The sequence below is a fragment of the Mercenaria mercenaria genome, chromosome 1 (assembly GCF_021730395.1).
Source record: "Mercenaria mercenaria strain notata chromosome 1, MADL_Memer_1, whole genome shotgun sequence".
Taxonomy (NCBI): Eukaryota; Metazoa; Mollusca; class Bivalvia; order Venerida; family Veneridae; genus Mercenaria; species Mercenaria mercenaria.
In genome coordinates this window covers 63,166,171-63,188,008 of record NC_069361.1, presented here as the reverse complement: position 1 = coordinate 63,188,008, position 21,838 = coordinate 63,166,171, and the positions used below count along the sequence as shown (strand labels likewise).

General features: G+C 36.8%; 1 protein-coding gene across 2 annotated transcripts in view; it reads right to left on the bottom strand.

Moving 5' to 3' along the window:
* Nucleotides 1–3,394: 3,394 nt before the first annotated feature.
* LOC123536057 (seipin-like) overlaps nt 3,395–21,838 on the bottom strand; it is a 34,955-nt gene continuing 16,511 nt past the window's right edge. For both annotated transcript variants that reach the window (XM_045318848.2, XM_045318856.2), the window contains exons 6-8: nt 19,945–20,042; nt 16,872–17,065; nt 3,395–6,859 (exon numbers count right to left, since the gene is read on the bottom strand). In XM_045318848.2, the coding sequence (XP_045174783.2) occupies nt 6,726–6,859; nt 16,872–17,065; nt 19,945–20,042 (426 nt within the window). In that variant the 3' untranslated portion in view covers nt 3,395–6,725. The remainder of the gene's footprint in view (nt 6,860–16,871; nt 17,066–19,944; nt 20,043–21,838) is intronic.

Genomic DNA, 21,838 nt, shown 5'->3' with positions numbered 1-21,838 from the left:
CCTCGGGCGGGGCGTATGTTCTCCGTGACTATTTGATAAACGACATTGTGTCTGAAATCATTAGTCCTCCACCTCTGATTCATGTGGGGAAGTTGGCAGTTACTTGCGGAGGACAGGTTTGTACTGGTACAGAATCCAGGAACACTGGTTAGGTTAACTGCCCGCCGTTACATGACTGAAATACTGTTGAAAAACGGCGTTAAACCCAAAACAAACAAACAAACAAACTTTTCTAATATATTGTTGAAAAGGCTTGTACTCTGTATCTTCTACATGCATATACCAATGCATGATTACCTCCCCTGATTTTAATAAAAATGAATTTATCTCAGTAGTATTTATAGGACTCATTTGAAATTTCATTATTGTCATTAGTTGGACTGATACAATCAGGGTAGATAACTATGGACTGATTTTATGTCAAATTACCTCCCTTCTTTCAAATTAAAATGGGTGTATCTCAGTAACCAATGAAGATACTGACTTGAAATGTCATTTATGCCATCAGATGGACTCGGACAATCAGGGTAGATAACTTTTGACTGAATTTATGACAAATTACCTCCCTTTACTTTATGTAAATGAATACACCTCAGCAGCATCTAATGAGATTGGTTTTAAATGTTATTTGTCTTCCAGGGTAAGGAATAGTCATGCTATTACAAAAATGCAGCATTTGAGCTTAGAACCCTCAAACTTTCCTCGAATACAGAAAGTGTATCAATATACAAGAGGGTTATTGACCCTAAAGCACTCACCTATGTACAAGGCTTCAAGTCTGTTTGTAGAAGTACAGAGTTAGGTTTCTTCTATGTTAGCCTATATTATAAACAAGAAGATTTTTACAAAGTTTCCACTATATACATATAGGGAAAAGTGACCACGCCCTCTGGCGGCCATGTTTTTTGACGAATCAAAATAATTGAACTATCTTGGTAGTTTGTTTTTGTTTGTTTTGGGTTTAACGCCGTTTTTCAACAGTATTTCAGTCATGTAACGGCGGGCAGTTAACCTAACCAGTATTCCTGGATTCTGTACCAGTACAAACCTGTTCTACGCAAGTAACTGCCAACTTCCCCACATGAATCAGAGGTGGAGGACTAATGATTACAGACACAATATCGTTTATCAAATAGTCACGGAGAACATACGCCCCCGCCCGAGGATCGAACTCGCGACCCCGCGATCCATAGACCAACGCTTTTACCTACTGAGCTAAGCGCTACAATCTTGGTAGAGCGTCACACAAGGACCATTTTTGTAAAATTATTCTAAAATCCGGCTAGCAGTTTCACACAAGAAGATTTTTATAAAGTTTCCACTATATACATATAGGGAAAAGTGACCACACCCTCTGGCGGCCATGTTTTTCGATGAATCAAAATAACTGAACAATCTTGTTAGAGCGTCACACAAGGACCATTTTTGTAAAATTATTTTAAAATCGGGCAAGCAGTTTCACACAAGAAGATTTTTATGAAGTTTCCACTATATACATATAGGGAAAAGTGACCACGCCCTATAGGGAAAAGTGACCACGCCCTGTGGCGGCCATGTTTTTTGACGAATCAAACTAATTTGAATAATCTTGGTAGAGGGTCACACAAGGACCATTTGTGTAAAATTATTCTAAAATCTGGCAAGCAGTTTCATACAAGATTCTTAAAGTTTCCACTATATACATATAGGGAAAAGTGACCATGCCCTCCAGCGGCCATGTTTTTTGACGAATCGGTATAATTTGAATTATCGTGGTAGAGGGTGACATAAGGACCATTTGTGTGAAATTATTTCAAAATTGGATCATCGGTTTAGGAGAAGATGTTGTTTAAATTTTTTTCTATTTTTAGCTCTTGCAGCCCCTATGTGCAACCAAGCGGAACCGTTTGAACAACATTGGTAGAGGACCACCCAAGGAACATCATGGCCAAGTTTCATCAAAATCCATTCATTGATTTTGGAGGAGATGTCGTTTAAACGCAAATGTTGACGACGGACGGATGACTTGACGCACGCACGCACGACAGATGACGGACACAGCGTGATCACAACAGCTCACCATGAGCACTTTGTGCTCAGGTGAGCTAAACATCCAGTTCAAGTGTGTAACGTTTTGGGACCTTAGTAACGTCTTCAAATAGTTTCTGGCATGTGAACTTAACCTATGATCCTACTAAAGACTTCTTGCTTTATGAGATATTCAAGAAAAACAATTATAAACTGGACAGAACAGAACAGGACAAGGGACACGATGGTCGAGAAAGTGATTAAAAAAACCAACATTTGAGGGTATAAATATTTCCATTGTTTAAATGGTACCATAACCAACCAAAAATTTTATTGCCTAAGAGTGTTGTATGTGCATGCTTCATGTTCAATTATGACATTGTGATACCAACTAAATTCGATTATATGAAAGTTCTACCATAACTTCTAAGAATTTTCTTAAGTTCTTTTTTTTCTGATATAATTTGTATGGATGTTATGTCCAGGATACAGTGTGAATGACATGGTTTCAAGTCTGTTGAAATCTCATTTCTTTTTTACAACACTTTGCAAACTGACCACTTGTCTTTGATGGTTTTATGTCTCAATTTTACTTAGTGCATGGGCGTAGGAGTGCAAGGTGTGGGAAACACAGAGAAAACCTTTAGAAGTCTTATTCCTTTCATACTTGTAAAATGTGTCCCTATTTATGAAATATAACTGCAATGTAGTTTTCGAAACCAAGGTACATCTATGTCAGAATATATACAAATCTTTATCACAGAATTATTATATAATTATTACATAATTTTATGCAAAAAAGATACATTATTATTTACATCTTTGTTTTTCTCTACATTTTTGACACATATCTGCAACTAATATAACTACGTTATGTTGACTGCGAGTTTGTAATCAGTTTAGATATGTATTCTGGCAAATCAAATATCAATTAAAAATATCTGGATTTTCTTGCAGTGGATATAAATGACCACAGTGACTTCAAAATGTGTTCCGTTTACATCATGTTATATGTTAATTGTACACGTTTTGGCAAAGGTGTTACTGAATCATGCCAGGCTTTTAAATTTGGCCTCTGGAAGGCTAGTTTCTAGCAGGGTTTATAAATTAAACTGTAACAGGAGGATGTAGTGGATACTGAAGCAAAGTTCTTATTTATTCACTAGTATAATAATGAAAGCTATTGCCATTTGGCCAAAGTACTTGAGCACAGACAGTGTTTATTACTTTCAACTTCCCTTTGGGTAAAATACATTTGGCCAAAGTACTCAAACACTATACCGAGTAAAGACATCATGTTTATTACTTCCATCCTCCCTTTGGTAGAATATTACAGCTTATTTGGAAACTAGTTTGTTGTATCACGTGAAAGAAACTAGAAAAGAAATCTCTTTAATAACTCTTTTATTGGTAACAAACATAGTATCAAAAATACAAATACTTGCACTATTATTGCACTAAACAACAGTTGTCTAGACAGTGCCTTTTAACCTATATATCTGTTAACTTTGTAATTGTAATTCCAATATAGATGGAAAAAAATGATTTCAAACGCCTCTAGGCTTTTTAAAGCTTCCATTTTCATTCCTATTGTTGAAACATTCTCTTTTCTATCAAATGTAAAACTGTACATTATATTAATATTGAAAGAAATTTACCGCTTTTCAGATACTTTCATAACAAAGGGGAGTGATTAAAAAACTTCATATAAAACATACATTTCAGATCAGGATCTAACTCTAAGCAATGGGTATTTTTGTTCCTAAAATAAATCTCTAACAGAATATTATGAAAACTAAAAAATGTCATAAAATTCTGCTTAAACATGACTGTTTAAAAAGCCTAAAAATCAACCAAAATATTTCTAGAAACAGTATGTCCAAATAACTAAAATCATTTAGAATTTATCATTTGCTGAAAACAGCAAGCCATTTCAATTACACTGTAATAGGCACTGATTCTAGACAACAAACAAAAACAATCTTTCCAGCACATAAATACATTATTTTCAATTACAGACAACCGTGCCTCCATGACTCTGTATCGCCCATCTGACCTAGGTTTTACCCATGATGACACAGTTTTGAAATTGACATAGATTCCATTAAGACCAGGTTTCAAGCAGATAAGGTAGAAAATTTGGCTTCTAGTGTTAACTAGGTTTTTCACTAGGTTTTTCTCTATGATGCCTAGTGACTTAATTTTTGCACACTGCCACCTCCAGATGACCCAAGTTTCAAACTTGACCTAGATTTCAAAATACAAACACTCTGATAAGGTTTCTTGAAGAGCACCTTCGAGAGTAAACAAGGTGTTTCTATGATCTGACCTGGTTTAAGACACAAGAGGGCACAATTTCCTTAATTGACATTTGATCAAGACAAAGATTCAGACCATGTTTTACACGGATGGCACAGTCAATATGTCATGTGGAGAGTTAACCAAGTTTTTCTTTAAATTGAACCTTGTTTTTAACCCCAGATGACCCAGAATTGAGTTTGACCTGAAGTTTATTAAGAAAAATATTCTGACAAAGTTTCTAAATAGTTAACAAGGTTTTTCTATGATTTGACCTAGTTACCTAACTTTCGACAGTAGATATCCTAGTTTAAACTTGACCTAGATTTCATTAAAACAAACATTCTAATCATGCTTTATGACAATCAGGTAGAAAATGCATCATCTGGAGTGTTTGCAACCTTTTTCTAAAATTTAACCTCGAGACCTTAGTCATAGCTTTTAATCTAAAATAACCCAAGGAAAACATTCTGATAAAGTTCATGAATATCAGGTACAGAATGTGGCCTTTAAAACTGAAACAAGGTTTTCCTATTACTTGACCTAATGGCCTAAGTTTTTATCCATTCCTGTCTGAGATTTTACTGTGGCAAACATTCTGACAATGTTTTACGAAGATCAGATATAAAATGTGGCCTCTGTTACTTCGATTTTTCTATTATATCACCAAGTGACATAGTTTTTTACCTCAGATGACCCGAGTTTTCATCTTGACCTATAAAGACAAACATTCCCTTACGGAAATATTATAGTTTGCCGCGAACACTTGCTGCGATCATGCCGCGAACACTTTTGATACAATTGGTATAATTGTTTGCGGGATGTTTGTTTGGTGTTCACTTTTCACATGCAAATTAGTTTTGCCACGAACAAGCTGCCGTGAACTTCCCGCGAACAAGTAGCTGTGAACTTCCCGCGAACAAGTTGATGCGATCATCCCGCGAACTAGTTGCTGCGAACATCACGCGAACTAGCTGAAAACCATCTCTACAGAAATTGTGTACAAAAAAGCATGTACAGAAAAAGTGCAAAAACAAATAAATTAGTAAGAATCACGGATATAAATTTATTGAATAAACTTGAACACCGAGGTTGTAACAAATTCAAATTGTCAATGTCTGAACTTTTTCATATCATATTTGGAGCATTTAAACAATGTTTTAATGATAAAATATGTTTGAATTTTGGCTGTTACTTGTCATTTCAATAACAGTGTCAGAGTGCATGTATTCATTTCATCTTAATGTTTTTCTTCACACTGCTTATAAGTTATATGTATCACTACAAATCTGTCATAGTTTTAAATATTAATTATCAGACTTCTGAAGCTTAGAAATTGTCAAAATAAGCTAGTTTTATATTTCTTTTTAGATAATCTGATACAGCTCTGCAAAAGGTTAAGCATATCTATTTCATTTTCAAAATTCCTTATGTTTACTGAGATATATGAGTATAGATATTAAACATAAATTTTCAGACTTACCACAAAAAAGTATATATTCCTATCAGCCTCTAAGAATCACTTATGAAAACTGTCTGTAATGCACACAGATTTCCTTCTAAACATGTCCAGAATATCTGGTTGTAATTAACTTATCAGACTCATACTGTGACCTTACAGATAATGTTACAAATTAATTGATCTACAATTACCTGCTCTTATAAAAAATTTTCAGTAACAGTTTACCAAAAGATTATAATCTTCTAAGTTCTTCTTGCGAACATGCCGCGATCATTGGTCTTCCTGCGAATATCCCGCAAACAAGTATCAAACCAATCGCGGCATGATCGCGGTAGCAGCGAATATCCCGCGAATACTTCCTGTGAATAGGTATGTTCGCGGCATGTTCACAGCTTTTTGACCATTTCGTAAGGGTTCACACTTGTTTATGAAGATGAGGTAGAAAGTGGCATAAAGAGTGTTAACAAAGTTTTTCTAGTATCTGACCATGTGACCCCATTTTTTGACACAAGATGACACAGTACTGAACTTTTCCAAGATTTTTTGGGGGCAAACATTCTGACTAAGCTTTATAAGAATGGGGCCAAAATTGTGAATTCTTATCAGTAAAACTGTCAACAGTGCATAATGAATGATGACAGGTACAGGGCAACCACAATAGCTCATTTTGAACACTTTGTGGTCAGATGAGCTAAATTACTTAAACATTTATAACAATAAGTGTAACTGCACTTTTAACAGACTTAAGTGGAATTTGCAACATCAATCTACATGCAGATTCCACTTTACATTTACAACAAAAATATACAGGCACTATAAAATATACTGGTACTATGTGCCAATAATCAAACATAAAATGGCAACATTTAACGTAAAATATTAAGAAATCAGTTCACAGATTTAAGGTTATTAAGACAACCTATTTCAATGTAGCATACTATAAAACACCCTGAGTAAACTAGCTTGTGGCTGCTGAACGTGGCTGCCTTAATCTCAACCCGGACTCCTCTCTAGAACCAGAATCAGGGGCAAGCAACTCTGTCTCATCACTTCCTCCAATAGTTTCTGTCTCTCTTCTCAAAGAATCTGCAGCTGAAACAAGTATGTGTATTAAATTTGTGTTTAATGTAGATTATCATAAGAACATGTACGTATTACTGCATGGACAGACAGTAATCAGGAAAACACAAGACTTTTCTGTTAAACAAGGCCCTGTATCGCCCACCTGACCTATTGACCTAAAGATCATCAAGATCAACGTTCTGACCAAGTTTCATTAAGATATGGTCATAAATGTAGCCTCTAAAGTGTTAACTAGCTTTTCCTCTGATTTGACCCGGTGACCTAGTTTTTGCCCCCACATGACCCAGATTCAAACTTGACCTAAAGATCATCAAGATTAACATTCTGATTAAGTTTCATGAAGATACAGTCATAAATGTGGCCTCTAGAGTGTTAACAAGCTTTTCCTTTGATTTCACCTAGTGACCTAGTTTTTAAACCCACCTTACCCAGATTTAAATTTGATCTATAGATCATCAAAATTAACATTCTGACCAAGTTTCATTAAGATATGGTCATAAATTTGGCCACTACAGTGTTAACAAGCTTTTCCTTTGATTTGACCTAGTGACCTAGTTTTTGACCCCACATGACCCAATATCAATCTCGTCCAAGATTTTATTGAGGGTAACATTCTGACCAAGTTTCATTAAGATTGGGCCAAAATTGTAACCTCTAGAGTGTTAACAAGCTTTCCGTTTGATTTGACCCGATGACATAGTTTTTGACCCCAGATGACCCAATATCGAATTCGTCTAAGATTTTATTGAGGGTAATGTTCTGACCAAGTTTCATTAAGATTGAGCCAAAATTGTGACCTCTAGAGTGTTAACAAGCTTTTCCTTTGATTTGACCTGGTGACCTAGTTTTTGACCCCAGATGACCCAATATCGAACTCGTCCAAGATTTTATTGAGGTTAACATTCTGACCAAGTTTCATTAAGATTGGGCCAAAATTGTGACCTCTAGAGTGTTAACAGTCAAATTGTTGACGACGACGGATGACGGACACAGCGCAATCACAAAAGCTCACCTTTGAGCACTTTGTGCTCAGGTGAGCTAAAAAAACTGTTGGTATCTAAAGTAAACCCTCAAAACCTCAAGCAAGAGGGACATGGTGGCCTTAAGTCGCTAACCTAACCTGTTTCACCTTGAATATATTGATGTGCTGTTCCCCACCTACTTTATGTAATGTCTTTTCAATTAAAAATAATACTTCTTGGTGAAAATATTTAGTAACATTAAGAAATGTACCTTCGTAAGTAATATCCATAATTACTATTCGAATCATTTATGTATTATCCCGTATTAATTGTATAAAGTTGCCCCTGCAACAATGTTATGAATTCAGGGGGTCGTTAAGGCAGTCTTGACTGTATTTAACATGAATAATACACAAAAATTGCGGGTATTTGTCAATGAATAGTTATACATTTTGTATTTAAATGGTAACATACTTTTACACCAGGTTGAGTGTAATAATAAAGACAGTAAACTTTTAGTGCTTTTCTTATTTAGCGTTTTGCCCACGGTCCATTTTGGTGTCAGAAGTGGGATGGATTATTATTTTTAATCAAAAAGACATTACATAAAGTAGGTGGGGAACAGCACATCAGTATGTATGAAAACTGAATCATGAACAGTAAAAACTGTGTCTACTATAAGCTAGTGACCCTTTAAAGGCCCGTTGCCACTATTTGAGCAAATTTCAGAGAGGAACTTGCACAAATACTACAGACAAAGTTTCACAAAGATCCATCAAGCAGTTCATGAGAGGTTGTTCATCTGTATTTCTATTTGGGCTCTAGCTGCCCCTACAAGGGGCCAAGAGCCCCCATTTGGACAAATTTAGGGGAAGACTTTATAATGATGCTATATATCAAGTGAGATGAAGATCTATCAAGTGGTTCATGAGAAGAAGTCATTTTAAGGTATTCTTATTATTAGCTCTACTGGCCCCTTATAGGGGTCAAGCTCCCAATTTGAAAATATTTGAGAGGGGACCTTCAAATGATGCTACAAACCAAACTTGATGAAGATCTATCAAAGTGGTTCATGAGAAGAAGTCATTTAAATGTATTTCTATTTTAAGGTATTGGACCCCTAATAGTAATGTTTAACGAGAGCACCACCTTGCGGGTGCAGATGCTCATCTGATTTTTTGGTCTTAGTATAACAGAAATATTGTCCTACCCATGATTTTCTAAGTCCATAAAGGGCCATAATTCTTTCAAAAAGCAATGCAGAGTTACGGTACTTGTTGTGCAGAGTCAGCTTTTAATGGCGAATAACTGCTTTGAGTTTTAAAACAATAGCTTTGACTGTTAAGGAGAAAAGTTGACCTAAACGCAAAACTTAACCAAGAAATCTGATTTTCTAAGTCCAAAAGAGGCCATAATTCTTGCAAAAAGCAGGATGGAGTTATGTTTCTTGCTGTACAGAGTCAGCTTATGATGGTGAACAAGTGTTGCAAGTTTCAAAGCAATAGCTTTGATAGTTTAGGAGAGAAATTTACCTAAACATAAAACTTATAAACTTACAAACCAATAAATCTGATATTTTCTAAGTCCAAAAAGGGCCATAATTCTTGCAAAATGCAGGATGGAGTTATGTTTCTTGCTGTACAGTGTCAGCTTACGATGGTGAACAAGTGTTGCAAGTTTTAAAGCAATAGCTTTGATAGTTCAGGAGAGCTGACCTTAACACAAAACTTAACCAAGAAATCTGATTTTCTAAGTCCAAAAGGGGCCATAATTCTTGCAAAAAGCAGGATGGAGTTATGTTTCTTGCTGTTCAGGGTCAGCTTATGATGGTGAACAAGAGTTGCAAGTTTCAAAGCAATAGCTTTGATAGTTTAGGAGAAAAGTTTACCTAAACATAAAACTTAACCAAGAAATCTGATATTTTCTAAGTCCAAAAAGGGCCATAATTCTTGCAAAAAGCAGGATGGAGTTATGTCTCTTGCTGTACAGGGACAGCTATTGATGGTGAACAAGTGTTGCAAGTTTCAAAGCTATTAAGTTCAGGAGAAAAGTTGACCTAATCATAAAACTTAACCAGGCAACGCCAATGCCAACGCTGACGCCGATCAAGTGATGACAATAACTCCTCATTTTTTTTCAAAAAATCAGATGAGCTAAAAATGGCATTTACTTGGTATATTCTAAAAGCTGACCGTGTTTCATACTCTGTCTCAATTTTTAAACAACTTTTACTGTGTCGTATTTTTTATAAATTTTGTATAATTTATGGTATTTCCTCAAGCTCAGGTAGAGACAAATTTCAAGGTGATGGCTGGTGTCCAAAACGTTTGCAGAGAATTCATTATACCATTAATTTAGATAAAAGAAACATCAAACTATTGGTAAACAATTATAAAATACAAAATAAAACTGTCAAAATCATTTTTTCTAGGGTGCCTCAAGTAAACAGATTTAATGAGACAGAATTCTAACTCCAACATTAAACAAGAGGGCCATGATGGCCCTATATCACTCACCTGTTATCATTGCACTTGAGGACAAGAAGGTCCTCAGAAAAAATAAAAAGTCCAAAGGACAGGAACAACAAAGTGAAGAAATTTAACAAAAAAGAAAAAAAATTCTTACAAGGTATAGATATGTCAAAATACACCAAAAAATTGGAGGTACTATCCATGTTGTACCACACAAAAGTGGTCTCAGTTTTTCCCTACGGCCAATAATAAAAAAGTTACTAAAAATAAGCTATTTATAGTAACGTAAAAGGGAAGTAATTAAAAAAATAAAAATTGTAAGTGAACAAAAGAAGGATCTGCCAAATAAATCTGTTGACATAAATGAAATTTCAGATCAGTATCTTCATTAGTTATGGAGATATACCCATTTTAATTTGAAATAAAGGGAGGTAATTTGACATAAAATCAGTTCATAGTTATCTACCCTGATTGTCTCAGTCCAACTAATAACAATAATGAAATTTCAAATAAGTCCTATAAGTACTAACTGATATAAATCAGTTTTGATTACAATCAGGGGAGGTAATCAGATATAAAATAACTCTGGAACCTATGATTGGATCGGATTTGTCACGGAATCCAAGACTTATTGTTGTTGAAGATATTTTAAAAGTTTGTATCAAACTAGAGCTATCACTAAAGGTGATGAATGTACCCCCCGCATGCACTGACACAGTACATTGCAATTTGACACACACAAGACTGCATAATTATGTGGACTGTATGTATACAGTATAGTAACAAAAAACAAAGTCCCATAACTATGCAGAATATTTATCTAAAAGAATGTAACATGGCCCATGCACAACTAGAGTTGGTACTGATCACTTGTGTGAAGTTTCATTAAATTGTGTGCAAGGGTTTGGTAGATTATAGGCATGCACAAGATTGCATATGCAGACTGTATGTACATAGTATGTTAACAAGAAACAAAGTCCCATAACTCTGCAATTTTTGTCGCTGAAAGAACCTAACATGCCCCATGCACAACTACTGTTTTTACTGATCAGTTGTGTGAAGTTTCATTAAATTGTGTCAAGGGGATGAGGAAAGATGGTGCCAACAAGATTGTGTCTATGTCTATAGTATAAACAAAAAAACAAAGTCCCATAACTCTGGAAAAAAAAATTCTGAAAGAACCTAACATGCCCCATGCACAACTACTGTTGTTACTGATCACTTGTGTGAAGTTTCATTAAATTGTGTCAAGGGGATGAGGAGAGATGCTGCGCACAAGATTGTGTCTATGTATATAGTATAGTAACAAAAAACAAAGTCCCATAACTCTGCAAAATCTTTTTCCTAAAAGAGCCTAACATGCCCCATGCACAACTACTGTTGGTACTGATCACTTGTGTGAAGTTTCATTAAATTGTGTCCAGGGAATGAGGAGAGATGGTGCGCACAAGATTGTGTCTATGTATATAGTATAGTAACAAAAAAACAAAGTCCCATAACTCGGCAATTTTTTTTTCTAAAAGAACCTAACATGCCCCATGCACAACTACTGTTGGTACTGATCACTTGTGTGAAGTTTCATTAAATTCTGTCAAGGGGATAAGGAGAGATGGTGCGCACAAGAATGCGTCTACGGACAGACGGACAGACGACCAGACGGACAGACAGACAACCTGAAACCAGTATACCCCCCCTTACAACTTTGTTGTCGGGGGGTACAATAAAACCATAAATGAAGTCTCTATATGGCTGCAAAAGACAAAATAGCCAATTTTGGCCCTTTAAGGGTCCATAACACCGGAACCCATGACAAATCTGGCCAGTTGAAGAAAGGAAGCAAGATCTTGTGGTGATACAAGTTGTGTGCAACTTTGGTTAAAATCAAATCATAAATGAAGCTGCTATTGTGCAGACAAGGTCAAAATAGCTAATTTTGGCCCTTTCAGGGGCCATAACTCTGGAACCCATTATGGGATCTGGCCGGTTCAAGAAAGGAACTGAGATCATATGGCGGCACAAGTTTTGTGCAAGTTTGATTAAATTCAAATCATAAATGAAGCTGCTAATGTTCAGACAAGGTCAAAATAGCTAATTTTGGCCTTTTCAGGGGCCATAACTCTAGAACCGTTAATGGAATCTGGCCAGTTCAAGAAAGGAAGCAAGATCTTGTGGTGATACAAGTTGTGTGCAACTTTGGTTAAAATCAAATCATAAATGAAGCTGCTATTGTGCAGACAAGGTCAAAATAGCTAATTTTGGCCCTTTCAGGGGCCATCACTCTAGAACCCATAATGGAATCTGGCCAGTTCAAAAAAAAGGAAGCAAGATCTTGTGGTGATACAAGTTGTGTGCAACTTTGGTTAAAATCAAATCATAAATGAAGCTGCTATTGTGCAGACAAGGTCAAAATAGCTAATTTTGGCCCTTTCAGGGGCCATAACTCTGGAACCCATTATGGGATCTGGCCGGTTCAAGAAAGGAACTGAGATCTTATGGTGACACAAGTTTTGTGCAAGTTTGATTAAATTCAAATCATAAATGAAGCTGCTATTGTGCAGACAAGGTCAAAATAGCTAATTTTGGCCTTTTCAGGGGCCATAACTCTAGAACCCATAAAGGAATCTGGCCAGTTCAAGAAAGGAACCAAGATCTTATGGTGATACAAGTTGTGTGCCAGTTTGGTAAAAATCAAATCATAAATGAAGCTGCTATTGTGCAGACAAGGTCAAAATAGCTAATTTTGGCCCTTTCAGGGGCCATAACTCTGGAACCCATAATGGGATCTGGCCAGTTCAAGAAAAGAATCGTGATCTTATGGTGATACAAGTTGTGTGCAAGTTTGGTTAAAATAAAATCATAAATGAAACCACTATCGTGCAGACACGAAATTGTTGACGCACGCACGGACGGACTGACGACGGATGATCACAAAAGCTCACCTTGTCACTATGTGACAGGTGAGCTAAAAATTAAGGTCGAGTCCTGTGGGACTGATTTAAATTTGGCTCACTTCATTCAAGAATAACCTTGGGGCAGAAGTAAAACCTAACTACATTTCTTCCACAATATATAATCTAAAGAGTAAAGGCAAAATAGAGAACTTTTACCACATGTAATTCAGTATTTTTAAAGATGTCTTACTCTGCCCCCTTCTGTTTCAGAGGTAAATTCACTTTGAAAAGCAAGAAATCGCTTATCAAATGAAAAATTTCCACTTTTGTACAATAAACCAACAGTAAGTCTTGAAAAAAGTAAAAACTTACTAGAGAAAAATTTAAACAAGAGGACCATGATGGTCCTGAATCGCTCACCTCTTCCCACATGACCCAGTTTTGATTATGACGTCGTTTTTTCTCTTATTTGACATAGTGACCTAGTTTTGAACTTGACCTAGGTATTATCAAGATAAAAATTCTGACCAATTTTCATGAAGATCCATTGAAAAATATGGTCTCTAGAGAGGTAATAAGGTTTTTCTATTATTTGACCTATTGACCTAGTTTTCGAAGGTACGTGACCCTGTTTTGAACTTTAACTAGATATCATCAAGGTGAACATTCTCACTAATTTTCATGAAGATCTCATGAAAAATATGGCCTCTAGAGAGGTCACAAGGTTTTTCTATTTTCATACCTACTGGCCTAGTTTTGACCGCACGTGACCCGGTTACGAAACTGACCTAGATATCATCAAGATGAACATTCAGATCAATTTTCATGAAGATCCATTGAAAAATATGGCCTCTAGAGAGGTCAAAAGATTTTAATAATTTTAGACCTACTGACCTAGTTTTTTACCGCAGTTGACCCAGTTTCAAACTTGACCTAGATATCATCAAGATGAACATTCAGACCAACTTTCATACAGATCACATGAAAAGTATGGCCTCTAGAGAGGTCACAAGGTTTTTTTTATTATTTGACCTACTGACCTAGTTTTTTAAGGCACGTGACCCAGTTTCGAACTTGACCTAGATATTATCAAGGTGAACATTCTGACCAATTTTCATGAAGATCCATTCACAAGTATGGCCTCTAGAGAGGTCACAAGGTTTTTCTATTTTTAGACCTACTGACCTAGTTTTTGACCGCAGTTGACCCAGTTTCGAACGTGACCTAGATATCATCAAGATGAACATTTAGACCAATTTTCATACAGATCCCATGAAAAATATGGCCTTTAGAGAGGTCACAAGGTTTTTCTATTATTTGACCTACTGACCTAGTTTTTGAAGGCAAGTGACCCACTTTCGAATTTGACCTAGATATCATAAAGATGAACATTCAGACCAACTTTCATACAGATCCCATGAAAAATATGGCCTCTAGAGAGGTCACAAGGTTTTTCTATTATTTGACCTACTGACCTAGTTTTTGATGGCACGTGACCCACTTTCGAAAGTGACCTAGATATCATCATGATGAACATTCTGACCAATTTTCATGAAGATCTCATGAAATATATGGCCTCTAGAGAGGTCACAAGGTTTTTCTATTTTTAGACCTACTGACCTAGTTTTTGACCCCACGTGACCCAGTTTCGAACTTGACCTAGATATCATCAAGATGAACACTCAGACCAACTTTCATACAGATCCCATGAAAAATATGGCCTTTAGAGAGGTCACAAGGTTTTTCTATTTTTTGACCTACTGACCTAGTTTTTGATGGCACGTGACCCAGTTTCGAACTTGACCTAGATATCAACAAGATAAACGTTCTGACCAATTTTCATGAAGATCTTGTTAAATATATGGCCTCTAGAGAGGTCACAAGGTATTTCTATTTTTAGACCTACTGACCTAGTTTTTGACCCCACTTGACCCAGTTTCGAACTTGACCTAGATATCATCAAGGTGAACATTCTGACCAATTTTCATGAAGATCTTGTGAAATATATGGCCTCTAGAGAGGTCACAAGGTTTTTCTATTTTTAGACCTACTGACCTAGTTTTTAATGGCATGTGACCCAGTTTCAAACTTGACCTAGATATCATCAAGATGAACATTCTGACCAATTTTCATAAAGATCCCATGAAAAATGTGACCTCTAGAGTGGTCACAAGCAAAAGTTTACGCACGGACGCACTGACGGACGGACGACGGACGACGGACGCTGCGCGATCACAAAAGCTCACCTTGTCACTTTGTGACAGGTGAGCTAAAAATAATTTTTGGTCCCAGTGGGGCTTGAACCTACCCCCCCCCACCCACCATCCCCCTCTGAAAAATTTCAGCCAAAGAAGGTTTATGATAGGAATTGAATACTCTCTAAAAGGAGGTCCTCTGTTACAGGTCTAATACCTTAAATTTTTAGCTCTAGCAGCCTCAAAAAGGGCTGCGTGCCTGCATTTATACAAATTTTGAAGAAGACTGTATCATGATGCTTTAGACCAAGTTTGATGGAGATTCAGCAAGCAATTAATGGAAAGAAGTTGTTTAAAGGTATTTCTATTTAAAGCTCTAGCTGCCCCTAAAAGGGACCAAGCTCTTTCAACTGAAAATCCTTGAGAGAGGACCTTATAATAATTTTATATACAAAGTCTGATGGAAATCCATCCAGCAGTTCATGAGAAGCCCATTAAAGATATATCTACTTTTAGCTCTAGTGGCCCCTAAAGGGGTTGGATGCCCCAACTGAATAAATTTGGGAGAGGATCTTACAAAGATGTTATAGACAAAGTTTCATGAAAATCCATCAAGTGGTTAATTGAAAGAAGTCATCTAAAGGTATTTTTTATTTTTACCTTAAGTGGCCCTTATTTTGGCCAATCATCCCCTTTAATTAAAATTGATGCTACATACAAAGTTTCATAAAAAGCCATTAAGCTGATGATGGGAAAAAGTCATTTAAAAGTTTGTTTTTTGTCTATTTTTAGCTCTAGCGGCCCCTAAAGCCCCCATTGAGCAAATTAGGGAGAGGACCTTATAATGATGCAACAGACCAAATTTGATGAAACTCCATGTCATGAGAAGAAGCTGTTTAATGTTTTTCTATTTTTAGCTCTAGCGGCCTCTGAAAGGGGCCAAGGTCAACCATTTGAAAAAACTTGAGAAAGGTCCATGCCAAGATGCTTGGTATAATTCTGACCAGTTGTTTCAGAGAAGAAGATGTTTAAGTAAAAATGTTGACACAGTATGCTTGACAGCAGACGATGGATGACAGACCATCCACCTATACTAATAGCTCAACCTGAACAAAGTGCAGGTGAGCTAAAAAAGAATGTCCTGAGAATTCCGACCTTTGCATTAAGCACTTATTTGAAAAGTAATGTCTGCATTAAACTGAACTTGTGGCACTAATGGGCACTCTTTGGACAATTATTTGTGTAATATATTTATCCTACTGGGAAAAGAATCGCAAACACTAACTAAATAACCAGATAATGTTCTTGATATTTATCTAGCAAACACAAATCTGTTCACGAACCTTAAACAGGTTATCTTGAGGCAGATATATACAACCATAAAGATGCTATACACAAACTTTGATATAATTCTGACCAGTGGTTTTTGAGGTGAAGATGTTTAAGGTTGAACACAACACCTCACCTGAGCAGAGCAAAAAAGCTTATCAAACACTATTCACCTTTTGCTGCTTTCTTCGGAGATGGTGGTTTTCTGTTTTTGTAAAGATTAATCTGGACAGGTGGAGCTGTATTTACTTGTTTTTGAGGCAACCAAAACTGGTACCAAGACAACAAAGCTATAAAACTGAGCACTGAAAAGTTCCAACTGATTCCAATAATAGCTGATGTCACTGGCCAATAATAAAGGAAGTATCTGTAAAATATAAACATTTCAAATAACTACTGCAACATCAGTCCCTACAGGACACGGCACAATCAAAACATTGTCAATGTTGTTGTCTAACAGCTTACTGCAGTTGAAGACATTGTGTAAAAAAGAAAATATGGGTAAAACCGATGGTTGCTCCCCGAAGTATGATTACTGCATATTAAAAGCACAAAAGCGGAATTCATCAACCTTGTCCTAGTAGTGAAGCTTCCAAAGAAGTTTTTTTAGAACTCTAGCAATAATACACGCATCTCCTCCTGGAAGTGAAGCTTCCTACGAAGTTTTGCTGAATATACCCAGGACAAGAGTGGCACTATAGTTTATTAATGATGATTAATCAAGAGCAATAACTCAATGAAAAATTATCCAATCAGAACATAGAAGATACAAGAGCTGTCCATAAGACAGCACGCTTGACTTTTCTCAGTGCTTGACTCTGAATGAGAGCTTTGCCAGTAAAAGGGCTTATAATCAGAGTTCTGGGGATTGTTTCTTCTGGTGTAGACTTTGATAGTAAATAACTATTTTAAGTTTCAAGTCAAAAGCTTTGATAGTAACAGATATTTGACTTTATCAAATTTTTTTATACAAAACATTCTAAGTTAACAAGAGCTGTCATTAATGGTGACAAATGCCCCTGCAGCACCTTGACCTTTGACCTGGTGACCCCAAAGTCAGTAGGGGTGGTGTACTCAATAAGTACTATCAGCATGTGAAGTTTGAAGGTCCTGGGTCAGTGGTTCGCGAGTAAAGTGCCTTCATGCAAAAAGTTAACGTTGGCTCCTGTGACCTTGACCTTTGACCTGGTGACCCCAAAGTGAGTAGGGGTGGTGTACTCAATAAGTACTATCAGCATGTGAAGTTTGAAGGTCCTGGGTGCAGTGGTTTGCGAGTAGTGCCTTCATGCAAAAAGTTAACATCGGCCACTGTGACCTTGACCTTTGACCTGGTGATCCCAAAGTCAGTAGGAGTGGTGTACTCAATAAGTACTATCAGCAAGTGAAGTTTGAAGGTCCTGGGTGCAGTGGTTCGCGAGTAAAGTGCCTTCATGCAAAAAGTTAACGTTGGCCCCTGTGACCATGACCTTTGACCTGGTGACCCCAAAGTCAGTAGGGGTGGTGTACTCAATAAGTACTATCAGCAAGTGAAGTTTGAAGGTCCTGGGTGCAGTGGTTCGCGAGTAAAGTGCCTTCAGGCAAAAAGTTAACATAGGCCCCTGTGACCTTGACCTTTGACCTGGTGACCCCAAAGTCAGTAGGGGTGGTGTACTCAATAAGTACTATCAGCATGTGAAGTTTGAGGGTCCTGGGTGCAGTGGTTCGCGAGTAAAGTGCCTTCATGCAAAAAGTTAACGTTGGCCCCTGTGACCTTGACCTTTGACCTGGTGACCCCAAAGTCAGTAGGGGTGGTGTACTCAATAAGTACTATCAGCATGTGAAGATTGAAGGTCCTGGGTACAGTGGTTCGCGAGAAAAGTGCCTTCATGCAAAAAGTTAACGTTGGCCCCTGTGACCTTGACCTTTGACCTGGTGACCCCAAAGTCAGTAGGGGTGGTGTACTCAATAAGTACTATCAGCAAGTGAAGTTTGAAGGTCCTGGGTGCAGTGGTTCGCGAGTAAAGTGCCTTCATGCAAAAAGTTAACGTTGTGACTAATGAACGAACGAACGAACGAACTAACAGATGGACAGTTGAAAACTAATATGCCTCCCTTCGGGGGGGCATAAAAAGGGGCATAACTCTGTCAAAATTCAAACCAGAGTTATGGAGATTGTTTCTCCTGATGTAGACTTTGATATTAAACAACTATTTTAAGTTTAAAGTCAATAGCTTCAATATTAACAGAGATATTTGACTTTATCAAAAACTAACCAACACCGACAGCAGGGCGAGTGCAATAGCTCTACTTTTTCTTCAAAAAGTCAAGCTAAAAATGCATATCTTCTTTAGTGAGTGAAGTTTTGATGAATTCCTGCTAGTGGTTGCAGAGGAATACTCTGGACAAGAAATAGTAGTATAGTATACTAATGTTGAACAATCAAAGGGCAATAACTCTGTGAAAAGTCATCCGACCAGAACAGAAGAAAATATGCCCATTCCCTCTTAGAAGTGAAGATTCCTATGAAGTTTTGATGAATTCCAGCTAGTGGTTGCTGAGGAATATCCGGACAAGAAACAGTACTATGGTATACTAATGTTGAATAATCAAAGGGCAATAACTCAGTGAAAAAAATCATGTAACCGGTACAAAAAGATAAAATGCACATTTCCTCTTAGGAGTTAAGTTTCCCTAAATTCCAGCCTGTGGTTGCTTAGAAATACTACAAAGAATTGTGGGATGGACCAACACACAGACAGACACAGCAGCCACTTCCTGCTTCCCCTTTGCGGGGAGCATAAAATTTGCCCAACTAGACCATGAAGAAAATATGCCCAAACCCTCTTGAGAGTGAAGCATCCTATGAACTTTCGAAGAATTCCAGCCAGTGGTTGCTGAAAAACGGACAAGGATGGCACTTTAGATTACTAATGTTGAATAATGTTGGGCAATCACTCAATGAACAATCATCTGATCAGAAACTTGAAGATAAAATACACATTTCCTATTCCTAGTGAAGCTTCCTATGAAGTTTCACTTAATTAATGCCAGTGGTTACTGACAAATACTCTAGACAAGAAATGGTGCTATAATTTTTCTGCTTTTTAGCCCTGGCTAAACAGTTTCAGGCACAACCAGCTGAGCAAAACTGAGAGAGGCACTGGATACATGAATGCTACAGTTAAAATCATAATGGAAGAAACACTTTTAGTCTCAGTTCAAACTCTTACCTAATTTCACAAAATCTATATATTAAGTTCAGCTGACCTGATTCCAGAGAACTGAGCAAATATTTTTAGAACAGCTGTGTATATCTCCACCTTCTTACTCTGTACCTCAACTGTCAGACCTACAGATGGATTGTACTGGAAAAAGAAGGGGAAATGAATGTGTTTACAATAGAAAGGCAGTATATACAGACACAGGTCTCCAGATAAGATGCGTATTAGCATAAATCACGCTTTGAAATAATGCATAACTGCATGTCTGATAATTCTTAAGTGTATAAAAACGTATATGAAACTACAGGAATGCAAGAAATGACTTTTTACTAGCGTAAACAAAATCTGAACTGTCTGGATGCTTTACGTAACAGCACGGTTGTCATTAATTCTCCCACATTGAACATACACACGCATTGAATGGTACTCTATAAATCCAGGTTAAACCTTATTATACACTCAATGCGTGCGTAAATCAAAGAGCTGGGAATTAATATTGATGGTGTGGTAGTGTATTTTAAAGCAGTGTCGATGGTGCGGAATAAACAACAAAAATTCTCTAAGAATGTAAAAGGTGCTCTAAGCATTCTTTAAACCAACAAAAAATGATCCCAAAATCATTTGTTAAAGGTATATTGAATATTCTATTGGAGTCGGTAGGGAGTATGAAGCCAAAGCAATTCAAGGGAAAAAAAGAAGCAAAATCTTGTATGCTGAATTGAAACTGAACTGCAAACAAATTCATGGGTGTAACATCCAATAAATATGTTATAAAACTGATTTCGTTTTTTTTTTTTTAAACATTTACAAATTTCCAGAAGTAGAATTACTCCTACTAGTCATTTTCAGATGATACGATTTTACTCATTCACAAAAATTATGATGAGTAAATACTCATAGGCCAAAAAAATTATCTGGAGCCCTGCAGACAAATGTAACAATCCTAAATGACAATGGAAAACACAATATAAATAGAAACAAATGTGCACTCTCATTGTTATCTACTACAGTAAAACACCGCTCGCTCGAGGTCGCAAGGGGATGAGCAAAATGCTCGAGTTATCCGTGGTTTCGAGCGACCCATACATTGTCCAACATACGAAGAAAATTGAAGTTTGCTTTACCAATTGTCATCGGGACCATTTGCAGAGTAAACAGTGATGCGCAATAATAACATACTTGTGACGTTTAAATAAAACGTATTACAAACGTTATCTATGATAGACGTTTCAATATGTAATTTGTAAATGTCACATGTGAAGAAACAACTAAGACTTTTTTATTAACAAGTGCGTATCAGAATTATCGTCTCAATTTTATGAAAAGGCTTTATTATTTCCTTCATTTGCATGCAAAGAACTGCTGATTAAAATACTAAGATCTCATAACCATCTTCTCGATTCCGAAGAAAAGATGTTTTAAGTAATCAGTAATTGATCGAAATTTGATCAATAAAAGTTTTCTTCAACCTTTTAACAATAATTAATCTCTTTATAAGATGAAATATACCGCCAAACAAACATCTAAGATAGTTGGGGAGTAGACCACGCAATTCTCACGGTGTGTGAAAATGTTTAATTAACCGATACATTCTGACCGCCGAAGGTTTGAACAATTTTGACACCTCTGCTCGAGTTTGCCGGAAGAAACAAAGAATAAATTAATACACAGGGACCAGGTGTCATGCTCGAGCGATCGAGTTATCGATGCTCGACCCAGCCATGGTAATTTCACTTAGAAAATAGAAGGAAATCGGCCGGGACCACATGAATTGCTCGAGCGAGCCCAGGTGCTCGAGTCATCGATGCTCGAGCGAGCGGTGTTTCACTGTATTTCTAAGTCAACTTTAATTTCCCTTCTGTCACTTCAGAGTTAGTGTAATGTCTAGACAAAAATATGAAAAAAATTTATACACGAGTTAGTATAATGTCTATACTTTA